The 24,844-nt window shown below is 40.4% G+C and overlaps 1 protein-coding gene and 2 non-coding genes across 33 annotated transcripts in view; all 3 read left to right on the top strand.

The window, feature by feature from the left end:
• PUM1 (pumilio RNA binding family member 1) overlaps nt 1-24,844 on the top strand; it is a 119,380-nt gene that overhangs the window by 90,884 nt on the left and 3,652 nt on the right. For 26 of the 31 annotated variants that reach the window (XM_036446627.2, XM_036446637.2, XM_036446626.2 and 23 more), the window contains 7 exons: nt 6,021-6,288; nt 7,592-7,721; nt 9,726-9,860; nt 14,332-14,469; nt 17,432-17,557; nt 19,025-19,146; nt 22,600-22,792. In XM_036446627.2, coding sequence (XP_036302520.1) covers nt 6,021-6,288; nt 7,592-7,721; nt 9,726-9,860; nt 14,332-14,469; nt 17,432-17,557; nt 19,025-19,146; nt 22,600-22,792 — 1,112 coding nt within the window. Of the gene's footprint in view, nt 1-6,020; nt 6,289-7,591; nt 7,722-9,725; nt 9,861-14,331; nt 14,470-14,666; nt 14,712-17,431; nt 17,558-19,024; nt 19,147-19,706; nt 21,231-22,599; nt 22,793-24,844 lie in introns of those variants that run through there. The other 5 variants (XM_036446629.2, XM_036446635.2, XM_036446632.2 and 2 more) reach the window with 3 other exon arrangements.
• On the top strand, nt 11,164-11,248 carry LOC118725094. The gene has a single exon (XR_004989841.1). It is a non-coding gene; the product is annotated as a small nucleolar RNA SNORD103/SNORD85 (small nucleolar RNA).
• Nucleotides 24,107-24,191, top strand: LOC118725095. The gene has a single exon (XR_004989842.1). It is a non-coding gene; the product is annotated as a small nucleolar RNA SNORD103/SNORD85 (small nucleolar RNA).

The following is a 24,844-nucleotide window of genomic DNA, read 5'->3' on the forward strand; positions in this document are numbered from 1 at the left end:
TTTTCGTTAAATTCGTTCCTACACATCTTATTTTTTTTTCTTTTCTGTCATTAGTGAAATTGTATTCTAATTTTACTTTTAGATTTTTTTCAGCTTGTTAATAGAAATACAATTGATTTTTGTATATTGATCTTGTATTCAACACATTTGCTGTACTTATTTATTCTAATAGTTTTGGGTGGTTTCCTGAGGATTTTCTATATATAGGTTTATGTCACCTGTGAATAAAGACAGATTTTCAATCTTGATGCCTTTTATTTCTTTTTCTGGCCTGATTTCACTAGCTAGAATCTCGGTACTGTGTTAAAGAGGGTAGATGAGAACACACATCCATGCCTTGTTCTTGATCTTGGGGACAAAGTGTTCCTCTTTTGCTTTTAAGTCTGGGCATTGTGTGTGTGTGGTTTTTTGTTTGTTTGTTTGTTTGTTTGTTTTCGTAGATGCCTTTACTTAGGTTCAGTTCCCTTCTGTTTAAGAGTTTTTTCAAGAATGGGTTTTGGATTTTGTTAAGTACTTTTTCTGTGTTTATTAATAATCATTTACTTTAAGTATATATGTGTATTTTGAAGGTAGGTTTCTTGTAGACAACATATAGGTGAGATGTGTTTTGTGATCACATTAACAATCTTTCAATTGGCATATTTATACCATTGACATTAAAATAATTGGTATAGTTGGATTAATGTCTACCATATTTATTATTGTTTTCTATTTGTTGTCTTTGTTCTTTGTCCCTATTTTTGTCTTTCACACTTTTTCTGTCTTTTGTGGTTTGACTTGGGCTTTTATATGATTCTATTTTCTTTCTTAACATATCAGTTATATTTTATTTTTAAAAACTTTAACATTTCTTACTTATTGGTTGATTTTAGGGAGAGAGGAATCGTGGAGGGGAGAGAATGAGAAACATTGATTTATTGTTCCACTCATTGTACATCCATTAGTTGCTTCCTGTATGTGTCCTGACTATTAGGGACTTATTTAACCTGCAACTTTGGTACATTGGGATGCCACTCCAACAAAATGAGCTACCCGGCCAGGGCTTAAAACTTTTTTAGTGGTTGCCCTAGAATTTGCGTTACACATTTACAACTAATCCAGGTTCACTTTCAAATAAGACTATACCACTTCACAAGTAGTGCAAAAACCTTATAATAAGAAAAGTTCCTTCATCCATTGCTGCCATTCATTTCACTTAGTTAAGCACATAAATGTGATACATACATAATTGAACACATTGTTGCTATTTTTTTGAACAAACTTGTCAGATCAATTCAGAATAAATTAAAGTTTTTATTTTTAAGTCATTAAGTATGATGTTCTTTCTTTTTTTTTTAAAATATAGATTGTAGTTTCTGACCTGTATTATTTACCTTCTTTAGAACTTCTTTTGGCATTTTTTTGCAAGACAGGTATAGTGGCAACATATTTCTTTAATATCTGTTTATCTGAAAAAGCATTTCTTTTTTTTATTTTTTATTATTATTATTTTTTAATATATTTTATTGATTTTGTACAGAGAGGAAGGGAGAGAGATAGAGAGTCAGAAACATCGATGAGAGAGAGTCATCGACCAGCTGCCTCTTGCACACCCCCTACTGGGGATATGCCCGCAACCAAGGTACATGCCCTTGACCGGAATCGAACCTGGGACTCTTCAGTCCCCAAGCCAACGCTCTATCCATTGAGCCAAACCGGTCTCGGCTGAAAAAGCATTTCTTCACTTTTGAAGGATAGTTTTGCAGGATACAGAAATCTAGGTTGGTAGTATTTTTCATTCTCAATATTTTTTTTTAATTGATTTTGTGAGAGACAGACATTGAATTGTTGTTCTACTTATTTATGCATCCATGGGCTGATTCTTGTATGTGCCCTGACCAGGAATCAAAATTGCAACCTTCCTGTATCAGGGGTACCAGTCTTTCAACAGTTTAAATATTTGATTCCTCTCTGTTCTTGCTTGCTGAGGAGAAGTGAGATGTAATTTATTGTCATGTTTTCATCCCCTCTGCCTTCTTTCAGGATTTTTCTTTGTCTTTTCTATATTTTGAAGATGATATGCCTAGCTGTAATTTTTTCTGGCATTTATGCTGCTCAATGTTCCTTGATCTTCCTGGTTTAGTATCTGATATTAATTTGGAGAGATTCTTAGTTGTTATTGTTTTAGATACTTCTGTTCCTTTTTTCTTTCTTGTCCTTCTGATATTCCCATAATGTATGTTCTAACTTTTGTAGTTGTCTTTACAGTCTGTGGATATCCTGTACTTGTTACTTATTTATTTCTTTTTTTAGTGTTTTTTTTTTTTTTTTCTCTTTCCTTTTTGGTTTTTGAGGATTTTATTGATATAACTTCCAACTCAGAGTCTTTCCTTACCTGTCTCCTGTCTGAATAATAAGCCCATCAAAGGCATTCTTCGTTTTGTTTTTTATCTCTAGCATTTCTTTATTATTTTTTCTTAATCCCTCTTTCTGCTCACATTGCCTACTTGTTCAATGCATACTGTCTGTCTAGTAGAGTCTTTAGTATATTAATTATAGTTGTTTGGTAACTCCATTATCCTTGCCATGCATATTTCTGATTATTCTTGATCTTCAAATTGTGGTGTTTGTTTTTGCCTTTTGGTATGATGTTTACTTTCTTCTTCTTTTTAATAGCCAGGCTTGTTATACTCGATAAAAGGATTGGCTTTAGTAATGAGTTGTCAGGGGAGTCTTATGGTCCAAATCTCATTCATTTAGTGAGCCTATGCCTCTGGACTATCAACTTCACAAGTGTTTCTTTTTTTCTTTTTCTTTTTTTTTTTAGCTTCATATCAAACCTTTATTTGAGCACTATGAACAGACAGCTAAAAATGATAAGAAGACCAAATGGAGAATCAAGACTCTCTTAACCCTATATAACAAAAGCCTAATATGCTAAGTGTCCATGTGTCCATTCATCCATTCAACCAATAAAAGTATAATATGCTAATGATATGCTAAGGCTGCTCAACTGTTCACTATTATGTGCACTGACTAGCAAGTGTTTTTTGTTTGTTTTTTTTAAATATATTTTTATTGGTTCAGAGAGGAAGGGATAAGGATAGAAAGAAACATCAATGATGAGCAGGCCCCCTACTGGGGATTGAGCCCACAACCAGGCATATACCCTTGACTGGAATAGAACCTGAAACCCTTCAGTCTGCAGGCGGATGTTTTATCCACTGAGCCAAGCCAGCTACTGCACACAAGCATTTCTTAGCGGCACGCCCCCTACCCTGAGGGGCACAATGGTTTGTGTAAGCTAGAGTTACATGTTTCCCTTCCCCAGGTCAGTTAATCTCTGATCATAAAACCCTGCAGATTAGACTCTGGTTTACTAGTTTTCTCAGAGGACAGGCTTTGTTAATTAAGGTTATAGTTCTCTGGCATATTTCAAAATTGTTTCTTTTCCCTTCAGTCTGCTGGAAGCCTGAGGAAAATTCTCTCTGGTATTTATTGTGCACTTGTGTTCCCCATTCCCAATGTGACTGGGTCCCCCTGGAGTTAAAGCTCTCAGAGTTGTCTGAACTCACTGAACCTCTAGCAATTTTTCAGTTGCAATGCAGGTGTTCCTATTCAATACTGGTTCTGGTGGTGGTTTTGTTTAAGTTCCTGTTTTGGAAAGCTGTGATATGACCTGTATTCGCCTGTCTTTCCAGTCTTGGAGGGCGTAGTTTGCTCTTGTCCTTCTTCTCTAATGGACCCAAGAACTCCTGATTTTTCGGTCTGGTTAGCTTTATACTTGTTGTTAGGGTGGAGTGGTGACTCCAAGCTCCTTACATGTGGAACTGGAAACCTGCTTGTACTAATTTAAACAAAGCATTTGAGCCCTTAATGTGTGTGGAATGTCATAATACCGGGAAAACTTGAGATCACTCAGAGGCTCCTTTGGAGGCCCTGTGTGAATTACTTATTTTAAAATGGATTACAAATTCAAACACTTAGGAGCCACCTCCAGGGGTAGTAGTTTGGTTACAAGACTATGTAGATAAACGATGGTGCCCTGCATATTCCTCATCTAAAGGAGATATACTTACTGATGGCCTACTATTTCCCAGTTACCTTTACATAAACTAACAGGAAGCTGTGATTTTAAATAAAAATCTACATTGGTTGAATATTTACAGAAAAATTAGTTGGCTCAGCAAATATGCCTGTGACTGTGTCATTTTGTTGATTATAATACTCATATGGCCACTGTTATTTTTTCTTATAAAGCCTTCTCTTTCTTTTCTTAAAGAAATGTTTTCCATTTGGATTAAGAAATATTGTGGAATTTGATAAGAATAACAGTGTCCTTTAGAATAAGCAAACTTGATATAGCTGAGTCTGAAAATAGGACCTGTCTAGTTGCAAGGGCACTGACTCTGAAATCAAGTGTCCTGTGACAATTCTGGCCATGATTGTTTGTGTCTTTGGGTGAGCATGCACCTCTTAGGGTCTTAATGTTCTGTTATACACATGGGAATTTAAAATCTTCCTAAAAAATTTCCTGAAGTGCTTCTGTAAGATGCTTTATGATAGAGCCTGGCTTAGAGCAAATGCTCAATAAAAATGTTTTACAAATTTTAACGCTGAGCCTTTTCTGGTTGGTCTCACCACTTTTGTTGAGACTCAGAACTTTGAAGATGAGCCCTAGAATTCTGTGGAGAAATCCAAGATGGGTATATTTTTGTAGACACCATTAATCTCCAAACCAGGCATTAATTAAAACTCATGAAGAAGTTCACCTTAAGTGACTTCCTCTAGGATCCTGAATTGTTATTCATCTGCACACACTTTTTGGTTTATGTGTATTTCTTATCTACTTTGCTTTTTGTTTAAAAGGAGTTGGGGGGTGGGGGATGACAAAAGAAAAGGCTTCACATTCATTTTATAAAAGGCCTTACATTCTTTTTATGTAATGTAAAAAACATGCCAATATTGGGAATATATATTTATATATTCAGTATAATTTATTACTCTGCTTTACATAGTTGTTTTAAAGATTAGTTTTTAAGTTGATTTTTGGAAAGAGGAAGGGAGCTAGAGTGGGGGCCAGAGAAACATTGATCATCTTCCTCCTGCACACCCCTTATAAGGAATCGAGCCTGCAACCCGAGCATGTCTCCTGACCAGGAATCAAACCAGCAACCTTTTGGTGCATGGGGTGACGCCCAACCAACAGCCACACCAGCCAGGGCTGCTTTACATTTTGATAAGCCTTTTGGTCTTATCTCTATTTTACTAGTGTAGGAATTCACAATTATTGCTCCCTGGTCATCAGTCACTACAGCAGTATCAGTGGCATGAAAGTTGTTGCTACTGTATCATTTCAGGCTGTGTCTCAACAGGAGGTGTTAAGAGCTGCCATTTCTGATGAAGAACTGGAAAACCTTCTATTCCCTTCATCTCTTCTCCCCCCCCCCCCCCCCCCCCCCCCCCTGATGTGTAACCATTGGCCTAAGGTACCTTAATAATTTTCAGACTTCTATTTGGCACCAGAATCATTTCCTCAGTGATTTTTTTTTTTTTTTTTTTTTTTTTTTTTTTGTGACACTATAAGACAGGCAAATCTGGGAACCCCAATTTTTTTAAGGGGCGAGTTTCAGGTGGGAGAGTGGGGAATATTCTCTAAGGGCAAGAATCTCCTCAGAACACAGAGTGGAAAGCCACTGCAGTCTCCATGCATTTTGTGTTTTCTGATTCTTGGAGCTCAGGTCCTGGTTCACACGCATGAATTTTAATGGCTTCACTGACTGTTCCCTCCGCTTTTGCTAGCAGTATCCTATCAGCGGTTAAAAGCATTCCCCAGATAACGTTTGCGCTAAAGTTTCTTTTCAGCTTGCTGCATTGCCCTTGTGGAAGTCATGGCACTAATAGAATTTGATCTTAATACAAAAGCAACAGAGTGGAAGAGGTGTTAGAGATGATGTAGGCTCTCATGTGTGGGACGCTTTTTCCACTCTTCAACAAAGCTCCTTAAGAACGAGTCCTGAGTTCTGTTCTGTAACCAACAGGAGGACTCACAAACGGCAGTGGAAGATACATCTCTGCTGCTCCCGGCGCGGAAGCCAAGTACCGCAGTGCGAGCAGCGCCTCCAGCCTCTTCAGCCCTAGCAGCACCCTTTTTTCTTCCTCCCGTTTGCGATATGGAATGTCTGATGTCATGCCCTCTGGCAGGAGCAGGCTTTTGGAAGATTTTCGAAATAACCGGTACCCTAATTTACAACTGCGAGAAATTGCTGGGCATATAATGGAATTTTCCCAAGACCAACATGGGTCCAGGTGAGGACTTGGCTTTGGCACTTAAGGTAACTGAAATTTTAATGCCTTAAATCCCATTCCTCAAATACGTATACACTGAGTAAATTGCTATAAAATAATTGAAGCAGTAGCTTCTTAGTGTACTTTCCATTATTTCAGAGAAACGTGGCATTGTGAAGGTCACCAGATACACAAGCGATTGAAAAGAGCCATTTAGAAATTGAAGTTGGGATCACATGAATAAAATAAACTTTCTGTTTTCAAACAAGCCTTTTTACCTTTCTGAAAGATTAGCCTGATGTTTCTAATTTACCAGAACCTCACAGAATGGCTACAATATAAGAAACAAACGCTACCACAAAGACATATGTCCGCACATGTTTGCTAATTGAGTCCCTATTAAGAGCTACTCAGATACAAGTTTGGACCTCTGCTTCTCAGGATTAAGACACTCCATCACTTTGTTGTTGTTTATTCAGTGGAAGTGAGAGTCTGCATAGAGGTGAGAGAAGCAGCTCTTACAAAACGGAATTTAGCTTGTGGGCCTCGCAGAAGGGACTCTGGTCCCAGGGAGAAAGCATGTTTATGATGTTGCCCATCCTTTCCTATTTGTCTTCATTTCTTTTTCTCTCTGACTGTGCCCACTGAAACAGCTTCTAAAAAACCTATTTTCTCTCTAAGTTCTGCAAGCTTGCTACTGGGCAAGGGTTTCTCATATTTGGATCCTGTAGACCAGATTGAGAGACAACATGATTTTTCTGATAATCACCTGAATCAAAGAATTATTTAGATTGGCAGATTGAGTAGCTACTACTTCAGAACACCCTGCAGACATTTATAACAACTGTTCCACATCCTTAGAGTATTGAGGTAAATAATACAGCAAGGTCCATAAACTTTGATCCTCTTAATGCGAAACTAGTTTCTAAAGGAAAAGTTCTCCTTGTGTTATGCCCATCTTCACCCTCCCCTCTCCCTATTTCTCCCTTTCGTCTCTTTCCCTCAAACCCACATATAAATACAATTTTGTACATATGTCCTGTTGTAATGAATATGCTCACACTTAAATCTACATTTAAAAGCTCAGTTACGTTAGGGTATACTTCACACTGTAAACATTTTTTCCTTTTTAGGAATTCTTCCATTAAGTGAGCTCAAGGGATTCGTTTAAATAACAGTTGTATTTGTACACCCACGTGCACCTGCACCTGTGTAAATGTACACACACATATTTTCAGAAGTGATTCATTATACAAATTGAGCTAATTATTTATTCCAAGTCTTTCTAAAATGCTGTGATTGCCCTTTTTACTTTGCACTTCAGATTTATTCAGCTGAAACTAGAGCGGGCCACACCAGCTGAGCGCCAGCTTGTCTTCAATGAAATCCTCCAGGCCGCTTACCAGCTAATGGTGGATGTATTTGGAAATTATGTCATTCAGAAGTTCTTTGAAGTAAGCCTTTGTACTTTCCATCCTTTGACTTTAGAGAATCTCCAGAGCTTTTTGATTTTCATTAGCTGTTTTTAGAATTGCCATCCCATTCCAGTCCTCAAAATGAAATGTGTGTGGGCTTTTACATTTTTTAAATGTTTTCCAATTCATTTGCAGCAGATGATGCCAGTCTAATTTAGAAATGTGTATGGAGAATCATTGTCCCTATTTAGGATCTCTAGTATGTTATTTCTGATTGTTAAATAGTTTCACTAAAATGTTATTTTTTGAGGAAGTAATTCTTATAAGATAATTTTAGCAAGTCCACAATAAAGTGTTCTAAAAAATGAAATTTTTTTTTAGGATTCCTATAGAATTATCTTTGAACACCAACTCCACTGTTTTTCATCATAAACTGTAGTCTGAAGATTGTTAAACACTTACTGGGTCATCCTTTGACCTTGGTTTCTTAGTTTTCCTCCATGAATGTCCACCTCTGTCATCATTGTCTTTGGAAAGGATGAGTGAGATTGTTGGCTTAGGTCTGTTCCCTTAGTTAACTAACCTCTCAGAAAGGCAGGGATTCTTGCCTTACCATTATAGCCCTGGTGCACTGGATCAACAACTCCCAGCTGTAAATCCAGAAAGAAATGAAACATTGAGGTGAGGAATTGAGTACAGGGGAGAAGTACTGGAATTGTACAGTATTTTCCACAGAACAAAATAAAACTTTCAACTTATTATTTATGATTTTGTTTGATTTATGTGAAGATTTAAAAAGTGGGTCACTCATAGCTTCTATCTTCCTAACTTGTCTCTTAAAGACTTAAGTTCTTTGACACTTAATTCTCCAGCTGTGGACTAAGAGACCAACCTACACATGGCTTGTAATTTTGATTTAGAATTATCTTTTCATAGATAATTTTTCATAGATGATTTTTTGTCATAGGTAGAAAAATATAGGGGTCTCCAGCTCCAGATCTCTGCAGCCAGTGGTGGCTGAATGAACAGTGGATTACAGCCATGTGTTTTGGGACAAGCCAGATAAAGGTCCCTGACTTAGAGGAAGTGGACATTAGTTCCCTTGTATAGAAAATCAGTGCGTTGGGCATAAAGTCTCTTCAGTCTGATGATTATGCTATTCAAACAAAACTAAAAAGCTAGGATGGAAAATCATCCTAGGAAGAGTTTTAATATTATGCAGCCTTACCTTTTGATTTTCTTTTTCTCCCTGACTCGATTCATTGTATAATAGATGATACATATCAGTTCTTGGGATGATATTGAACAGTAATTCAAAACAGAGTGCCAATATGTGCTTTGGCTTAAATTTCATATAGATGAAAGAACTTTTCAATCCCTGGACCTCAGATACCTAAAGTGCTGTTGATTTTCTGTAAGAAGTCTTTGAATCTTCCCCAGACATTGTGTAAAGCCCTAATGAACACTGTCTACCATATGTATTATTATTTTAGAGTAAACATAAATGATCTGGTAATTAATCTAGTGTAGATGTATTTAACGGTACTAATGAATTAATGGCTTTGATGAATTACATATTTTTGTTTGGCAGATATTAATAGAAACCACTACTGTTGATAACTGATAAATTTTTTTTAAATTAAAAAGTTCCTCATAACCAGGGACTGAAAATTATTCTCTTGAAGAAACAAATGCCACATATATAAACACACAAATTTCAGAAGGGGAGAGATAAACAGTGAGAGGATCATTGATTAGCTGTGTCCTGCATGCCCCCTACTAGGGATTGAGCCCGAAATCTGGGCATGTGCCTTTGACTGGAATTGTACCTGGGATCCTTCAGTCTGTAGGATGACACTCTATCCATTGAGCCAAACTGGCTAGGGCAAAAACATAGACTTAAAAAAAAAAAAGATTTTAATCATAGGTGACCAGGCTAAAAGAGGTATACCAATGGTTTTATACAGAATAACGAATGCTTTGCTTTCTCTGGTTTCTTTCCTTCTACCTAAGTAATGGTGTTCACCCAAACATTATGTCTAGTTTGGCAGCCTTGAACAGAAGCTGGCTTTGGCAGAACGGATTCGAGGTCATGTCCTGTCATTGGCACTGCAAATGTATGGCTGCCGTGTTATCCAGAAAGCTCTTGAATTTATTCCCTCAGACCAGCAGGTAATTGTAAGTTTCCACTTTAACTTTTCTCTTGGTGTTTGATGTTTCTCCATGGCACATGTAGTGAACCCTCTGAACTTGCCAGCTTTTAGTTTTCTTTGGTGCTTGTGGCTGCCGTTCTGTGCATGGCAAGCATGAATTGTGCAACTTGTAAATTTATAGTAGATCAAGTGTCTTGTGTTAAAACCAGTGGTTTCAAACACTCTTCAACAGTCTTTAGTAGGTGCAATTTTACAGGTGGGTTTTTGTTTGGCAAGAGTTGAAGGCTGCAAAATACTAGTAACTTGTCATTTTCTTCAGCCCGAACTGACATTTCAACAAATCAAACTTTATTCCAAACCACCTTCCATTTTCCTTCATTCACTCTCTTATTCATCCACCACACCACCATTTACCCCGTGAGTGTCTGCCCAGTGCAGTGGGCTAGCCTGGCACATTGACCTGAGGCTCTCTTTGTGCCCAGCACAGTGGAGAAGAGTGATGGGAAGCAGTGGTGAGAGCACATGCCCTGAGTCTTTGAAGGAAGGCTTAAAAAAACAACTCACCAGAGGATATTTAAAAAGAAATTTTTTTTATTGCTTTCAGAGAGGAAGGGGGAGAGAGAGAGAGAGAGAGAGAGAGAGAGAGAGAGAGAGAGAGAGAGAGAGAGAGAGAAACATCAATGATGAGACAGAATTATTGCTGCCTCCCGCACATCCCACACTTGGGGGTAAGCCCCTCATTGGGGTTGAGCCCGCAGCCTGGACATGTGCTCTAGACTGGAATTGAACCGGGACCTTTCCTTCTGTAGACGATGCTCATCCACTAAGCAAAACTGGCTAGGAGTTCCTTTGAATTTTAGAGAGAATGGAAGGGAGGGAGAGGAGTGTGACAGAGAGAGAAACATTGCTGTGAGAGAGGTATATCGCTTGGTTACCTCCTGCATACACCCGATGGGCTGGGGATCGAACCTGCGATCCTTTGGTGCCATGCCAGTGCTCTAACTCTGAGCAGCATTGGCCAAGGCATGAGGAGAAGTCCACTCTAAAGAGGAGTCAGACGGGAGAAGAGAACAGGGACAGAAATCTAAAGTGTTGGGTCCTGTGAGTGGGAGCTGACCGAGAAAGCACCTGCAGAGGCCAGTGGTTCAGGAACAGTCACAGAGCAGGTCCCCCAGCCCCACAGAGACCACAGGGCGGGCAGCCACACTAACCCCCAGGTAGGGGCGCTACGGCTGCGCCTGTGCTGCGAGCCTTGGGGTGCCTCTGGTCTGGACCCTCAGCCTTTGGACTGTGAACTCAGCCCTTCTCAGGGGAAGGGGGTGCCCTGGTCTGGCAGTGATGAGCCACTTGCCCTCACTGAGAACAAAGTTCAGTGACGAGAATCTTTGTTATGGACTCGAGTTCTGAGCCAGACGAAGCACCCTCCTCCTCCAGTTCGAAGCAGAACAAAACAAAACGCCGCATTGGTGTTGGTGACGGCAGTTGGAGGCGGGGGAGTCCCAAGTCCTTGTGCTGTGAGGCTCCTAGAAATGTGGGCCAGGAGGTGAAGGCGGAGGGAACATTGGAGATGCACAGCGGCTTGGAGTTTGTTCATTCAGGGCCTGGTGTTGGAGATGCTGCAGAGACACGGTGTGGTGTGGAAGTACATAGAAGCAGGGTGAGGCTGCTACTAGTATTCTTCCAATGTTCAGATTATTACAGTTTTAATTTTACCTGGGATTTTCAGGGATAAGAATGTCATGATCAAATATCTCTTTAGTTTTTTGAAGATGGAAGTTTCTTTCTGTTATATATATATTTTAACAACCTTAAAGCCCATTTACTGAAAGATATCAGGAATATTATAGTTTCTTGGCTATTTTTTCCATCTTTGCTCTCTCTCATGATTGTGATAACTTGTTGGACTCCCAACTTTTCAGATTTTATTGTTTTCTGATTAGATCCCAACATTATAGTAGTTTTCTACCACCCTTCCCATTCCCCCAGCTGTTGTCCTTTCTACCCTGCATTTCTGTACATCTTGTCCTGGTCTTTTCCTCTATGATAACTTGTTCTGGGTCTGAGCTCCTCCTTCTGCTCTGGATAATTTTTTGTTTTCCAGATACAAGTTTATTTTGTGTGAAATTATTTAATCTCTGGTGGTTTCTTTGGGCTCAAGAAAATATTTAGGGAAGCCACCTCCCTTCATTTCCATGATAAGTGTTTGCTTTATATAGAAATCATTCTCTAATTATTCCTATAATTGCATTTCCAGGATAAAGTTGGGTTTTTGTTTTTGTTTCTGGTGTGTGTGTGTGTGTGTGTGTGTGTGTGTGTTTGACATTTGATTGCTTTAGAAAACTTTCCCAATTTTCTTGCCTTTTGCTTCTCTTTGGCATTGTAACCTTGGTTTTTTTTTTTTTTTTTTTTTTTTTTTTAATTAGAAGAATCTCTTAGATGTCTTGACATATTCAACATCTCTGGAATTTAAGACATTGCATTCATAAATGTCACCATTTTAAATGGCTTGTAGCCTTAAATATAGAGTCATTATAGTGGAGCTAATGTATAGAGATTGGGTATAGCAAAGGAATTGGATAGCGAGCACCCGGCTCCAGACATGGGTGGTGCAGGTATTCAGCTTTCAGATAAATGAGACCTGAGGCAGCAATAGTCAAAATCTCATCATTCCGTTTTCTATACCCTGGTCATCTCCCTCATAACCTCACACAAACCCCTCAATGCCTGTCCTGCTCTTGTATTCCCTAACTCTGGACACTTTTCATCAGTTAATTGAGGGCACTGTTGCTGCTGCTGATATTGCAGTCACTGTGGCCTGGTGGAAGTGTGTTGGCACCACAGACCTGGGCTACAATTCTGATTTGTCACTATAGTTTTAAATATCTTGCTTAATCCTTTGATATTTAATTTCTTTTTTTTTTAATTAAGAAATTTCTTTTTTTTTTTAATATATTTTATTGATTTTCCACAGAGTGTAAGGGAGAGGGATAGAGAGCTAGAAACGTCGAGAGAGAGAAATGAGAGAGAAACATTGACCAGCTGCCTCCTGCACACCCCCTACTGGGGATGTGCCTACAACTAAGGTACACGCCCTTGACTGGAATCGAACCTGGGACCTTTCAGTCCACAGACTGACGCAGTATCCATTGAGCCGAACCAGTTTCAGCTTAAGTAATTTCTTAATCCTCACCTGAGGACCTTTTCCCATTGATTTTGAGAGAGAGGGAAAGACAGAGAGAAATATATCAATAGATGTTGAGAGGAACACATCGATTGGTTGCCTCTTGCACAATGCCTGACCAGGGCCTGGGCCGGGGGAGGAGCCTGCAATTGAGGTACACACCCTTTGACTGGAATCGAACCTGGGAGCTTTTTGTCCCCAGGCCGACGCTCAAGCCAGTGAGCCAAACCAGCTAGAGCAAGACTTAATTTCTTTGTATATAGGTTGCAAGGGGATCTAGATAATATATAACTGACACACACTGTTTTGTTACACATAGGATACATATTGTTTGGGCTTGAATCTTGGCAGTTTAGGTCTGTGATTTTAACAGGTCATTTAATTTGTCTGTCTTGGGTTTTTCTTTTTTAAAAAAGTATGTTTTTATTCACTTAAAGGGGGCGGGGAGTGAGAGAGAGAGAGAGAGAGAGACAGACAGACATTGACAGGCTGCCTCCTACATGCAAGTCTCCACTGACCCTCCCCCTTCCCCCCAAAAAATCTGATTGAACCTGAAACCTGGGCATACACCCCACCCGGGAATTGAACCATGACCTCCTGGTTCATGGGTTGATCTTCAACCACTGAGCAACACTAGTGGGCTGTCTTGGTTTTCTTATCTATAATAGTGTCTAGTCCATGGGATTATTATGAGGGTTCATTGAGTCAAAGTATGTTAAGCACTTAGAAGTATGCCTAACCTATAGTGAGCTCTAGGTTAACAACTATCATTATTAATATTACATATCACAGAACTGTCATAATAGAAACATGTTGAATTGCTTGTGAAATTCATTCTATTTGAAGATGTCTACATTTAAAAAAAATATTTTTATTGATCTCAGAGAGGAAGGGAGAGGGAGAGAAATAGAAACATCAGTGATGAGAGCAAATTATTGATCAGCTGCCTCCTGCACGTCCCCCTACTGGGGATCAAGCTCGCAACCCAGGCATGTGCCGTTGGCTGAAATCAAACCTGAGACCCTTTAGTCTGCAGGCCGATGGTCTATCCACTGAGCCAGACCAGCTAGGGCAAGATGTCTACATTTTAATCTCCCAGAGCTTTTTGTGAGTTAGAATAGTTTACAGGAGGTTTGCTAACGTGGAAAAACACTATCATTTATTGCCAGAGTGTGTGGTACCTGAGTTGTCCCACTTTCATTATCATGGATTCTCTCCCTCTTCAGTGCTTGTGTGTTTGGTAAGGAGAGCATTGGCTGTCCAGCTGTTCGCTCGCTATGATTCTGGTGGTGCTTTCTTTCCTTGTCTCCAATAGAATGAGATGGTTCGGGAACTAGACGGCCACGTCCTGAAGTGTGTGAAAGACCAGAACGGCAATCACGTGGTTCAGAAATGCATTGAATGTGTGCAGCCTCAGTCTTTGCAGTTTATTATTGATGCATTTAAGGGACAGGTAAGTGACTTGGGGAAGAAATGAGGGAACAAATCGATGTTGTATTTCCACTGTGAGCTGAGAACAAGATAGGATTTGGGAGTGTTCTCAAGAGCTGCAGCAAATTGCAGCTCTGTTCATTTGTGTCAAGTGCCTAGCTCTGTGTACCCAAGTCTCTTTCTTCCTTTAAGTGTCTGGATCATCTGTCATTACTGCAGATGTCTGCTCATATTGGGATGAGTTAGACATTAGAGTTGTTAAAGGTAAATCTCATATTTGAAGAATAGATTTTTTTTCCTTTGGTTAAGTACTATTTATGTTGATATTTAAAAGTTTTGATCACATTTCCTGCTTAATTTTTGGGGGGATGGGATGGTGACCAGGTTTATTTGAACTGTATTAAGTGACAATATAAGTAGAGATAGCTTCTTCTTTTTTTTTTTTTTTTTTTTTTTTTTTTTTTTTAATGCAGTGGACAGTTTAAAAAATATTTTTAATTGATTTTAGAGATGGGGAGGGAGGGAGGAAGAGAGAGAAACAGGACGGGGGAGAGAAACACACCCCTTATTGAGGATTGAGCCTGAAATCCAGGCATGTGCCCTGATCAGGAATTGGAACTGGTGAACCTTAAAAACCCCCACAAACCCTTTATAACTAGAGTAAACTGTGGAAGTATACAGTATTATAAGTAAATATTTAAAACATATTGTTGAGTGAAATAAGTTGTTTCAGACTGTTTGTGTTTATCATATTTATAACGTTATAATTGTTTAGAATCATACAGTATACCATTAAAGTATTTAGTTTTACCCATGAAGCTACATACATAAAATCATATATAAAGCACTTAGTGCAGTGACTGATGGTAAACATTTAATAAGTGTTAGCTGTTGTTACTGTTCTTACAATTATTGTCATTATTCTTTTTCTTAAAAATTTTTATTGATTTCAGAGAGGAAGGGAAAAGGAGAGAAAGATGGAAATATCAATGCGAGAGAACCCATTGATTAGCTGCCTCCTGCTCACTCCCTACTGGGGATTGAGCCTGCAACCCAGGGACCTTTCATTCACAGGCTGATGCTCTATCCACTGAGCCAAACTAGCTCAGGTTCACTTTTATATTTTCTATTTTTATTGATTTCAGAGGGGAAGAGAAAGGGAGAGAGACAGGAACAGCAATGGTGCAAATCATTGATTAGCTTTCTCCTGTACACTGCAACCTGGGCATGTTCCCTGACCAGGAATTGTGCTGTGACTTCCTGGTTCATAGGTTGGCACTCAACCACTGAGCCACACTAGCCAGGCTATACTTGTTTTTAAAATCCTCACAATGAACATATTTTTTTTCATTGATCTTCAGAGAGCATGGGGGAGGGGTGTGTATTTGGAGGGGCGGAAGAGAAAGAGATTGAGATTGAGATTGGTTGCAATCGCATTCGCCTCAACTGGGGCCAGTGATTGAATCTACAACCCAGAATCGTGCCCTACAACCCAGACTGCGACCCTTTGGTTCACTGGCCAACACTTTTTGTTTTTTTTAAATATATTTTTATTGATATTTTTACAGAGAGGAAGGAAGAGAGATAGAGAGCTAGAAATGTCGATGAGAGAAACATCGACCAGCTGCCTCTTGCACACCTTATACCGGGGATGTGCCCGCAACCAAGGTACATGCCCTTGACGGGAATCAAACCCGGGACCTTTCAGTCCGTAGACCACATGTGTCAAACACAAGGCCCGCGGGCCAAATCCATCCCGCCAGGCCTTGCAATGTGGCCCGCACCACGCTGTCATCACTGCACTCCGCTGCGTTTCCATCACAATGACAGTTTATGACTGTTCAGTAAACCATTCGGCCCACGATTTAGGCTGGATTTGAGATTTTGGCCCCTTCTCTGATTGAGTTTGACACCCCTACCGTAGACTGACGCTCCACCACTGAACCAAACCGGTTTCGGCCTGGCCAACACTTTTAACCATTAAGCCACACCACTAGGACAATTGTCATTATACTTGACTAGAGGCCCAGTACACGAAATTTGTGCATGGGGCGTGCGGGTCCCTCAGCCCTGCACCCTTTCATAGTCGTGGAGCCCTTGGGGGATAGCCGACTGATGGTTTAGGCCCGCTCCCCTTGGGCCTAAGCCAGCAGCCGGACATTCTTAGTGCTGCTGTGGAGGCAGGAGAGATTACTGCCACCGCTGCTGTGCTCACCAGCTGTGAGCCTGGCTTTTGGCTGAGCAGTGCTCCCCCTGTGGGAGCCAGCGCACTGACCACCAGGGGGCACCCCCTGCATTGAGCGTCTGCGCTCTGGTGGTCAGTGCCTGTCATAGTGACTGGTCATTCTGCTGTTCGGTTAATTTTCATATTAGCCCTTTATTATAGAATAACAGATCTGAGGTACAAGTTTGACTAGGAAGGGCAGAATTGAGATAGGGCACCTGAAGCCTGTGACTTACCTTGCACCAGACCCAGTAAAAGAGTTCCGCTACCCCCCAGTTCAGTTCAGAACATTGCTCTGTGATTATATGAACGCTCTTAGGATTTGATCACAGACCTTTTTCTGTTGTTGTTATGTGGTTTTTAAATTTATTTGTCTTTTACCTCTGCCCTTTGACACAGTGAACTCTTAACTGTTTTTAATGATCTTAAGTATTTTTCATCTCTGAATATTTGTATGTGTGACTTCCTAGAGTAGTTAAGAAATGGGTTTACATACATACCTTATTTATAGAGAGAACTTAATGTAATATTTACAATTTGGGCTTTTGACTAGGACATCACATCCTGGCTCTATCATTTACTATCTGTATGACTGTATATCATGTGGACTTATAGGATCTTCAATTTTCTCATCTGTATGCCGAGAATACCATGATTATCTCTCAACGTCATTGAGAAGATTAGTGGGGTTATGTATATTAATATGAAGCATTAAAAGAAGCAGGTGTCGATTTTGGCTCTCTTACGTTTGTCTGCTTAGGTGTTTGCCTTGTCCACACATCCTTACGGCTGCCGAGTGATTCAGCGGATCTTGGAGCACTGCCTCCCTGACCAGACACTGCCTATCCTGGAGGAGCTGCACCAGCACACCGAGCAGCTTGTGCAGGTAGTGGAGTTGCCAGTAGAGTAACTGCAGACACCGGGGGGCTCGTGCAGGCCCAGAGCTTGTGTGTGTTCTCAGCACAGGTATCCGTTCCAGTAAAGGCTAATGCTCATGTGTTTAACGTGCCCACTGAAGCCTTTGGGCAAGTTTTCATTTATACCAGCCTGCTTGTTGTTTTGTGAGTATGGGTAGTGAATAGAGCCTGGTCTTGGAGCAAAGAGGATGTGCCTGCCAGAGCTCTGCTATGGACTCAAAAGCTCTGTCCTCATGGGCAGGTCATTTAATTTGCCTGGGTCTGTTTTATCGTTTAAAACGAACTAAGTGGATGAATCGATTTCTTTCTAGCTTTGATACTTTGTCTTGCATCTACCAGTAGAAATTTCTTCCACATACTAACCATTTGTCCATTTTCTACATGTAGAATGTTATACTAAGAGAAAAAAAAATTTTTTTTAAGCCAGAATTTGTTTCTATTTAAAATTTCAAGAGACTTTAAAAGGCTCAAAGGCCCAAAGATGTCCTGGAGGAGTTTGTCTTGTAGGTGTTGTTTGTTTGGTGAGAAGTATGATATTGTAAATTATTCAGTAGACCTTGTAGAAGAATTTGAAAGTGCAGAAAGCAGAAACAAAACAAAAGAAACAATCCATAATCCTACCATCCAGAAGCAAACACATTTGGCATTGGCCATTAAAAAAATACTACTTGTATGTTCTTAGTTTTTTACATTTTTAAAAAAATATATTTTATTGATTTTTTTTTACAGACAGGAAGGGAGAGGGATAGAGAGTTAGAAACATTGATGAGAGAGAAACATCGATCATCTGCCTCCTGCACAGTTGCCCGCAACCAAGGTACATGCCCTTGACTGGAATCTAACCTGGGTGCAGGCTGACGCTCTATCCACTGAGCCAAACCGGTTAGGGCAATTTTTTACATCTTTTACAAATAAATATTTTTGCCTCTAGAATTGCTTGTTCACATTTATTCTCTCAAAGATCTTCCACTTTAGATGAATGAGTAAATCCATTATATATTTATAATATTTAACCAGGCATTGTCTGTTTTGTTGGACATAAGCTTTGTTTCAGTGTTTCTTTGTTATACAATACATAGCAACAGTGAAATTTGTACTTTCTGTTTAAGAAAAGTATCTCTTTATCCCTTCCTCCATTTCCCTCCAAATTCGCGGAGGCTTGCTTTTTTTGTAGATAATATTTATGAAGAATCCAACTAGATCTTTTGGGCATAAATATATTAGAACTATTCTATTGTATAATAGTGATGTATTCCTATTATGTGATCATAGGAAAATTGTCATTACCTATTTAAAAATTCTTATGTGTTCATTAGTATTCAGGTAAGCCATCATAGTTCTATAGGAAAATAGGTGTTAATTAGATGTAAGGATTTTGGTAATCCACTGAACTCATTTCTATATGAATTTTATTTCTTTTGTTGTTTCTTAAACAGGATCAATATGGAAATTATGTAATCCAGCATGTATTGGAGCATGGCCGTCCTGAGGATAAAAGTAAAATTGTAGCAGAAATTCGAGGCAATGTACTCGTATTGAGTCAGCACAAATTTGCAAGGTATGGGCTTTGAATTATAATAGTTTTCTAAAAGAGGGGATTAAATATTTTAGGTTTAGAGAGGAAAACAGTTTTCATTCCTTTAAAATAATGTTTAATTTTCTTAAAGTATGTATAATTTAATTAAAACAGGTGGTTCTATCAAAGTATAAAACATAACAAGTCATGTAGTGGGGGTCCTCATTTCCTTAGAGTCAGCACATAACATAAGTTTTGTTCTTTGGTAAACTGAACTTTCCTTAACTTATTTGTTCAGAATTGTGACATGTTCTTTACTCAGTTTCCTCTTCCGCACCTGAATTACAAGGCAGTATATCGTATCTGTGTATAAGCCTTTGTATTCTCTTTCTCAGTCTCCATATTGCCAGCTCAAGAATAAAATGCACTAGTTATTCCCAGGTTGTGAAAGTAGGTAACTTATAAGTAGCAGAGGCTGGAGAAGAAATTGATGGCCCGCCAATAGCTTCGTGGTATGGTCTTCTAAATGGAATCTGCATATGCTGTTATACACATAACATAGTAGTCCATATTTTTGGAATATTTTCTTCTCTGGTTTTTAGGGTAAATTTCAAGGCATGTGTGACATAATCTTGATGTTTTTAAGTGGCTTATTTTTAGTTTGTAAAAATCTTATACCAGTATAGCATAGGAAATACAGAAAAGAAATAAAAAGAGTCATTGTCTCAATAGCCTAACCCTATCAGGGTCATCTCTTAGATCCTGTGTTAGCCTCCACCCCCACCCCCAATGACCATAGGAAATAGGGATCAGAATCTCTTAGGTCTCTTCTTTGGGTCACTGTCCTATTTACTTTTTTGTTCATTGTATTTAATATCACCCTTGGATATAACAGTGTTAATATTACAATAGACTTGGGTTCAGATAAGGACCTAGCAGCTATTGTGGGCCCTGTTGTCCCACAGATAACAATTATAAATTATGAACAAAATGCCACAAAAAAAAAATAAAACAGAACCCCAAACCTATGAAGGCATTAGAGAAGAAACAGGAGCGGTAGATTGGGGGATGGAACTGTTGATACTTGGAAGCAGGTAATTGCACTGAGGAAATTGCCCTTCCCCATTTGAAAAAAAATTTTTTTTTAATTAAGATAAAATTGACATATAACAATGTGCAACTTTGCGGTGCACAGTGTGTTGGTTTGATATATTTATATATTGCACTGTAACTGCAGTTGCATTAGCTAGCACCTTAATGTCACACTAAGACATTATGTTGAGAACCATTGTGATCTTGTCTCTTAGCAGCTTTGAAATTTATAATGTAGTATTGTTGACTATAATCAGGAAATTTCCTGTTTTTATTGGCCTTTAGTTTATAGGCCCTTCCAAGTCTGCTCCATGCTGGGCTCCTAAATTGGGATAGAAAATCTCTAGTATTCCCAGAAGGCAGAGTTTGGGGGCAGTCATGGCAATAGAATTGACAAAATGACAGGGAAGAAATCTGGAAAGGAAGAGAGCCATGGAGGAGGTGGGAGGCCTATATTTAAACTTTCTCAGTATCTGGTTGACTCCTAAGTCACATGTACACTCTGAGCAGCCCAGCGAAGTCTAAAAGCAATAAACAGAGCCCACTGCTGCCTCCTGTGTGCGAGAAGTTTAGTCAACTGAACTTGACCAGGAAAAAGGGGGTGGGGGGTAGAGGAATGATATTCTTTGGAGGAACATAACGGAACTCAGTTTCTACAGTATATCATCTTCTATGTCTAGATAATAGGAGAATGTGACTTGTCCTCAACAAAAGTGAAAAAATGTAAAATGAAAAGAGAGCAAAACAACATACCACCACTCAGATGTTGGAGTTAGCAGAGGCGATTATAAAGTAGCTAGTATACTTACACTCAAAGATGTGAAGGAAAATATGCTGGTAATGAATTAAAATATAAGAAATGTTAGTAGAGAATTGGAAGCTTTATTATACAATAAAAGGAACAAAGTTCTATAATAGAAAAATATGTAATCCAAAACAAAATTCACTGTTTAGCCTTAAGATCAAATTAGAGATACTGGAAGAAAGAGCCATTAAAATGGAAAACAGATCAGTAGAAGTATATCAAAAAACAGGTTAGTGACTTTCATACATTTTTGGTGGTGACTCAGAGTACAAAGTAAATTTTTCATTGACTTTGCATGCACAGGCACGCACACACACATAACTGAAGCTGTGTTGTCTGTGGTTGATCCTGATGCTTACTCTTCTGTTTTCATTTTTTAAAATAAAGCCGTTCACAAATCACTAAGTTGGTTTTAGCCCTACAAATGGTCTGGGAACCACAGTTTCAGAAATACTAGAATAAACTTTAAAGACTGAAACGATATCTCTTGTGTATTAAGGTGGGAACCAAATGGGATCCCATAGTGGTAGCTGATTATCTGCCTGCTTTCCAGCCAGAATGACTTTCCTGTCCCCAACCCGTGTAGCAGAAGGCCATGTTCTGTTCCTCACCGCTTTGTAGGGGCAGTGGGCCTGGGGTGGGCGAAGATATTCCCAGCCAAGCAGTCGTGAAAAGTGTGGAGTTCTTTGTCTGAACAATTGATTATGGCTGGCTTTGTGCTCTCTGAGCCAGCCTGGTAATACTTTAACTCCTTTTGCTGCTAAGGGAGAAGCCACTAGCTGTTAGGGATTCATAGCCACATTGCCATGCCTCCAGCCCAGGGTAGAATTGCACAGTTCTGTAGAAGGAAGGTGGGGGAAAAGTTTTTATATGTTGCTGTATCATATGGAAGAGGCTGTTGTCTTAATTGGACTCGATAGGTTAACTCGCCAGATATGATAATGTTTCTACACTTAATAGGTCTGTAGTGCCTCTCAACACATTGTGGACAGAGCACGAGGTTTCATGTTACACAGTGTTTTCCAAAGTATCGTACTTTAAAAAGATAATAGCTTGTGAGAACATGTAATAAATAACCTCAAAATGCAATGGGTACTTAATTTTAAAGTGTGCCTTTAACATTTAAATAAAACGTTTTTTGTACTCTTTCAATAGAAACTTAATCTGGCCACTGGGTAAAGCTAGCAATAAAACTACTGTCCACAATGTGTGAAGTCCTAAGCAGAGCTTGGCACTAGGTATACAGACATAAGTAAGACTTGTTTCCGGCTTCATAAGCCCACATAGGTGATGACAGATTTTTATTCATGATGAAATTACGCTCATTATCTCGTTCAGCTATTAACCAGCCTGTGAACCTTGTGTTCAAGTTCCTTCGCTTACCTGGGCCTGTTACCCTCCTCTGTGAGGCTGCTCTCAGCCATGGTTCACATGGGAAGCCTCAGATGGCAAAGGTGGAGTCTCCGAGCCAAACAGTTGATGGATTCATCTGCTGAAAATGTTAAGCTCTTTTGCTGCTGATTCTGAGGTCAGGGCGGAGGCCAGACAAGCACTAGGTCCCTTTTCTAAGTGATGCTCCTGGATTTGTGTCATTGCAGCAATGTTGTGGAAAAGTGTGTCACCCATGCCTCCCGTACGGAGCGTGCTATGCTCATCGATGAGGTCTGCACCATGAACGACGGTCCCCACAGTGCCTTATACACCATGATGAAGGACCAGTATGCCAACTACGTGGTCCAGAAGATGATCGATGTGGCAGAGCCAGCCCAGCGGAAGATAGTCATGCATAAGGTAGGCCAGGCTGGGCAGATCTCAGTGAGAGGGGAAATGTGTAAGGCCTCGGATTCTCATATTTCTGAAATCAGAGGAGGGCGGACATCTTCCTTCTTTTTGCAGACTTTGTCACGAGCTGTGTCTCATGCTGTGCTCCTTTTCCCTTTGATCTGAAGTGGCCATTGTCCCATTGTTCCTTTTATCAGTAACTCACTGTTGTGAACGAATCTTAAACTCAGTCCTAGAGAGGGATTTTCCTCCCTTATTTTAGGCCATGCTTTCATCCAACTTCTCAGTCCAACACAAAAGCCTGCCTGCCTCATTTTCTTTTTCCCTCCTTTCTTATTCATTCACCCACCACCATTTACCGACCGAGGGCCTGCCCCTCTGACCTATGCCCACTTTGTGCCAGACACCAGCACAGAGATGACCAAGATGATCCCTGCTCTCAGAGCACAGTTTGGTAAGAGCGATGGAAAGCAGGGGTGACAGCACATGCCCCGAGTCTTTGAAGGAAGGTTTTTTGTTTTGTTTTGTTTAGTTTTGTTTTGTTTGTTTTTTTAACCTGAGGATAGTTTTAAAATATATATATTTTTTAAGAGGAAGGGAGAGGGAGAGAGTTAGAAACATTGATGAGAGAGAAACATCAATCAGCTGCCTCCTGCACACTCCCTACTGGGGATGTGCCCGAAACCAAGGTACATGCCCTTGACTGGAATCAAACCTGGGGCCCATGAGTCCACAGGCCGACGCTTTATCCACTCAGCCAAACTGGCAAGGGCAATCTTTTTTTTAAATTGATTTTTAGAGAGAGTGGAAGCGGATGAGCGGGGTGCGAGAGAGAGGAAGAGAGAAACAATGATGTGAGAGAGAGGCATTGTTTGGTTGCCTCCTTCATGCACCCTGACTGGGGCTGGGGATTGAACCTGCAACCCAAGGGCGTGCCTAGGCTTGGGATCGAACCCACAGTACTTTGGTATATAGGCTCTAACCACTGAGACACTGGTCAGGGCTGAAGGAAGGCCTTGCATGAGGAGAAGTCCACTCTAAAGAGGAGTCAGACAGGAGAAGAGAACAGGGACAGAAATCTAAAGTGTTGGGTCCTGTGAGTGGGAGCTGACCGAGAAAGCACCTGCAGAGGCCAGTGGTTCAGGAACAGTCACAGAGCAGGTCCCCCAGCCCCACAGAGACCACAGGGCGGGCAGCCACACTAACCCCCAGGTAGGGGCGCTACGGCTGCGCCTGTGCTGCGAGCCTTGGGGTGCCTCTGGTCAGGACCCTCAGCCTTTGGACTGTGAACTCAGCCCTTCTCAGGGGAAGGGGGTGCCCTGGTCTGGCAGTGATGAGCCACTTGCCCTCACTGAGAACAAAGTTCAGTGACGAGAATCTTTGTTATGGACTCGAGTTCTGAGCCAGACGAAGCACCCTCCTCCTCCAGTTCAAAGCAGAACAAAACAAAACGCCGCATTGGTGTTGGTGACGGCAGTTGGAGGCGGGGGAGTCCCAAGTCCTTGTGCTGTGAGGCTCCTAGAAATGTGGGGTAAGAGGCTGGTGAAGGCAGAATATAGGAAATATGTAGAAATTTAAAACATGTCCATTCACCCAACAAAGACCCATGAAGCACAGGCTCCATGCGTGTACTTCATGTCGCTTTCTTGGTGAGAATGACAGTGTTAGCTCACAGGGCATTGCTGGGGAATGTGGGAGGGCGGTGACAGTGCTCAAAGGGCCTCTTCTAACGCGGGGCCCAGAGATGGCTCCCCAAGAGAGTGACCTTTCAGTAATGTGAAGGTTTGGAAGCAGGAGACAGGACAGAATATTTCACGCAGTGAGGCACGTTCATTAGGGCAGAACTGGGGTGCCAGAGCCACATTTACATTTCAAATCACTGTCCTGGCTGGTGAGGACCACGGGGCATGGGAAGCTGAGGAGGCAGTGAGGAGACTGGGTGGGAGGCTGTTAAATAGTTAAGCCAAGAGCCAATCAAACCTGTCTCCCAGACTAACAGGTAGAACGTTTTCTGGACATCCGAGCTTCCCCAGAGTTTCCAGAGTCCTAGCTCAAGCCCCC

The sequence above is a fragment of the Pipistrellus kuhlii genome, unplaced genomic scaffold, assembly GCF_014108245.1.
Source record: "Pipistrellus kuhlii isolate mPipKuh1 unplaced genomic scaffold, mPipKuh1.p scaffold_m20_p_2, whole genome shotgun sequence".
Taxonomy (NCBI): Eukaryota; Metazoa; Chordata; class Mammalia; order Chiroptera; family Vespertilionidae; genus Pipistrellus; species Pipistrellus kuhlii.